Here is a 4,037-nt window from a genome sequence, read left to right on the forward strand (position 1 = left end):
GGGGCGAGAGGAATGGAGGAGAAGGGTTTCTTGTGGCAGAAAGGAGAGCTCCATCTGCCTGCTCCCACTGCCAGCTTCCCCAGCTGGCTGGCTTGTGGAGTAGCTCTTCCTGCCAGCCGCTGCTGGGTCACTGTCCCGGCGGCTGTTGGAGGGGGATGTGCCGAGCTGAGGCCTGTTCTCGAGGGCTACAAAGTGATGGAGAATAATTTCTTTTACTTGGATGCTCATTCAACGAAGGGCCTGAGAAGTATTCTCCAATACTGGAACTGTACAGTGTGTCAGTGCTGCTCCTTCCTCAAATGGCCTAATAATTGCTACCTTACACTGTAATCAGTGCTGTCTGTTAAGGGAATCGTTGCATCCACTGAACCTTAAGTATTTTCAGTCATGCACAAGCCAGCTACAAGAATTGCTTTCCAAATGCTTGGTGTCTGGTCCTTAACCATCTGGCACAGGGAACATGATGGCTGCACTACAGGCAGCTCTGAAGAACCCTCCCATCAACACAAAGAACCAGGCAGTGAAGGTGAAATAGCAACTAACTCACTCATGGGTTACTCCTTAAAAATCCTTTCCTGTTTCTATAACCCCTGCCCCACCAACCCTGCCAGGTGTGCTTTGAGGAAGCCAAGAAAGTTGGTTTTTAGGATATTCCCCGATGTCAAAACAGCCATGACCTCTGCTGTTTTAATCTTGTTCAAAATACCATAGCTCGGATCTCATCTGTCCACGTACCTTTAACTCGGTGCTAGATCAGGTTTTGTGTGTTCTCCTGCATGCCTTGGTTGTATGTTGCGTGCCCTAACTCCACACATCACCAGGTGCCTGTGCCCAATCCAGACCCGGCGGCACATAGATGTAGTCAGCACTGAACAATCAAGGAACCACAACTGCAGTAGTCACCTCTGACTAAGGAAACTCTGCTAGCACAGCCAGACCGTGAACCTACAAAAAAGGAAGAACTGATAGTTATCGCATCCAATCAAAATTGAGCTGTTAAAACCTCAGAACACGCAAGCACTACCCCTGTGACAGAATATAGGAGCTTGCTGCGTGCATGTATTTCTGAATCTCCCCAGAATAAACCTTGAATGGCTCATGATTGCAGGGGCGAGAGGAACAAGCAGATAAGACGTGGAACTGCCCAGATGGTGAGCGCCTGCAGAGGTCTGTTCTCCCTGCTTGAGGGGAGTCCCACGGGCACGTTGCCGTGCTGCTCACCAGGCCACCGGTGGAGATTTTTTCACCTAGCCCCAGCCCTTTCCTGAGGGTTTTCACAGGGTTTTGAGATCCAGCTATTTATTACAGATAGTGCTGTATAAAAGACTGAACAGCTTTGTCCTCACATTAATGACTTGTTTCCATTAGATCTGTATTGATGTGTTTAAGAATACACTTTGAAGGCAGTAGAATTGAAGAGGGCAGAGTGACTGAATTTTAGTGTTCGGCTTCATTTTTCCTTGATCTCATGGAACTTTTATGTTTTTACTTATAGTTCTTCATGTGAGGTCTCGCTAAGCCAAGCGGCTACGGGATATTAAATTGAACAAGAAAACTAACATCCATAATTTTTGAAGAAGGAAGCTACTTGAAATATTTGTGTAATGGAATTATTCAAAAGTCCAACAAACCCAAGACCTTTTTCTTTCATCCTCCCTCAGTTACTGATGGATGAACAGGAAGAGCTGCTTTTTGCTGATTACATGGCTAATCTGCCACTGTAATCATGCCACCACACACATTCCCGGGCCTGAAATGACATCCAGATCAACTTGCAAATGGTTATTAATGCGAAATATTAACGCTGCCAGTTTGCATTCTGTGTGCCTGGGACAGAAGTTGACTGTATTGAAAATGTGTGGCTTCCAGCAGTCACCTCTTCCAGGCTGGCCAATGGCATTTGCATGGAATATAATAGTTGTATCTCATTAAACAGTACAAAGGCATGGAAAAGGCTCTGGCAACAAGGGAGGCCAGTCAAGTACTTAATTCTTGTAATTCTTTTGGAATTTGCCAGACCTTGAGTTTTGATACAAAAATTTATTATTTAGCCGTAACCTCATTTAATAGGTGGAGAATTGCAAACACAAGCAGAGAGGCAGAAAACCTAGAGCAGGACAAACGCGTTAAACTCTTTTATGCTGTTTATCATTGGGAGGACATATCTGTTATACATCGTTATCACAAGCTTTGTGCACAAACTGCCCTATTCAAACAGATTTTAGAGAATTGTTTAAAAAAATCTATTTTGTTTGTTGGAGAGATGAGTAATACTTGAACGCACCTTATACGAGAGTGAATGTACCTCTGCCTTCCTTATTTGTTGACAGGATCGTGCAGAAAGTATTGTCCTGAAGGTCCTCATCTCTTTCAAAGCCAACGATATTGAGAAGGCGGTGCAGTCGCTGGACAAGAACGGTGTCGACCTGCTAATGAAGTACATCTACAAAGGCTTTGAGAGCCCCTCTGACAACAGCAGCGCTGTGCTGCTGCAGTGGCACGAGAAGGTGCGTTTATCAGGCCTGCTCTTGCTGGGGTTATCTATGGTAGCAGGTTCTTGGGTCCGAGGCACGCTCGCCGAGCCTGGTAAGAACCGCCTTTCTGTCTGGTAAAACTGAAATGCCGTATTTCACGCTGTGAGGACGGTGCGGTCCTGTGAGCTCACCGCTGAGTTATATCATGTGCCTACTTACTCCGATTCCTTGGGTAAGGATTCTACAGTTAAAATTTGATTTTCTGTTAGGCTGAGGCAAACAAAATGGTTCCATCCAGTGATTCAAGCAGATGGAAGTAGAATTTCCTTCCTACAGGGAAACAAAATTTGCAACTTGGTTATGCAGGGAAATAAAAGCTTGTTAAATAACTGTCTTCAAAGCAAATGCGATCATCCTTTCCTGCACCCTGAGTGTGAGAGTTTTGTTTTTAACATAAAGAATGGGGAGATGCTCATTTGAAATACAGTCGGGAAGCCTTTCTGATCAGCAGTTGTTTCAGCCTGTAGCTGCCTTGACCTGGTGTTAATTGCAGTGTTTCTCTTCTCAGGCCCTGGCTGCTGGAGGAGTAGGGTCCATTGTCCGCGTTTTGACTGCCAGGAAAACGGTTTAAATCCAGCAGCGAGTGGTTGTCAGCCATCCACGGCGTGGGAAATGCTGGTACAAAAACCAACCAACCAAATGCCATTGCTGCCCTGTGGGCAGCGCCTGTCTCTCAGCTTGCCTTCTCGCTGCTTCTTTCATACCTGACAAATAATGCATATCGTGATCTCTTTTTTGTTAAATTCTGGAAAATTATGAAGGTGCAATTTTATTTCTAACAGGAATATTTGGTACTCGCAAACATTTCAGTGACACGTATAGCGACATATACAACTTCATGTTTAGGGTGATTTGCATTTGTGTATAATTATGGCAGATTTGGACCTGACTTTCCAAGCAAATGCTGAGGGACGTAGGGCAATGTCTTAATTCTTTTTGCTAGCCAGGCAGTGTTTTGATGTAAGATCTACATTTGAGAAGTGGGGCAGCTATTAATGTAGGTAACTGGACCATATTTCCTTTGGTCAACCTCTGAACCTACAGCCGTGAATAAGACAGAAAGCAAAGGCTCCCTTCCGACCCCGATTATCATTCCAGAGAGCTGAGTATTTTCCTTAACCTCACATCTCACGGCCTGTTCTGGTTCCTTGTGATCAGTCAAATGCTGGGTCCGCAGCGGGCAAGTCACAATGGGATGAAGTTGTCCGTCACGCAGTTTGGATCATAGAATTTAAAAGGTTGATGGTCCATTTACGCTGGAGCCCAGCCCTGTGAACTTTTTTTACTTTGGGGAGCAAAGATCCTGAAGAGAAGAAGAAAAAGCAGCTTTCACACGGCAAATCACCTTTCAGCAACTTGAAAGTAATTTGATTTTGTCAAGCACAACAAAGTGGCTGCCTGGGGTAATCTGAGAAACGCATACCGGTATCCACACCATCCTTGCAAAGCTCCCATATTTTGTTTTCTCGATCTATAGGGTCTTAAAGGATACCAGACAGTTCA

The 4,037-nt window shown here is 45.0% G+C and overlaps 1 protein-coding gene across 1 annotated transcript; it reads left to right on the forward strand.

Annotated features, from left to right (window-relative positions):
• Positions 1-451: 451 nt before the first annotated feature.
• On the forward strand, positions 452-3,769 carry ARPC5 (actin related protein 2/3 complex, subunit 5, 16kDa; the record flags this gene model as incomplete). The annotated part of the gene is made up of 3 exons (XM_009587589.1): positions 452-526; positions 2,331-2,507; positions 3,043-3,769. Coding segments are annotated over 3 exons (315 nt in total), but the record flags the coding sequence as incomplete, so codon positions are not given.
• Between the last annotated feature and the right edge of the window lie 268 nt (positions 3,770-4,037).

Source organism: Fulmarus glacialis, unplaced genomic scaffold (assembly GCF_000690835.1).
Source record: "Fulmarus glacialis isolate BGI_N327 unplaced genomic scaffold, ASM69083v1 scaffold28831, whole genome shotgun sequence".
In the NCBI taxonomy this organism is placed as follows: Eukaryota; Metazoa; Chordata; class Aves; order Procellariiformes; family Procellariidae; genus Fulmarus; species Fulmarus glacialis.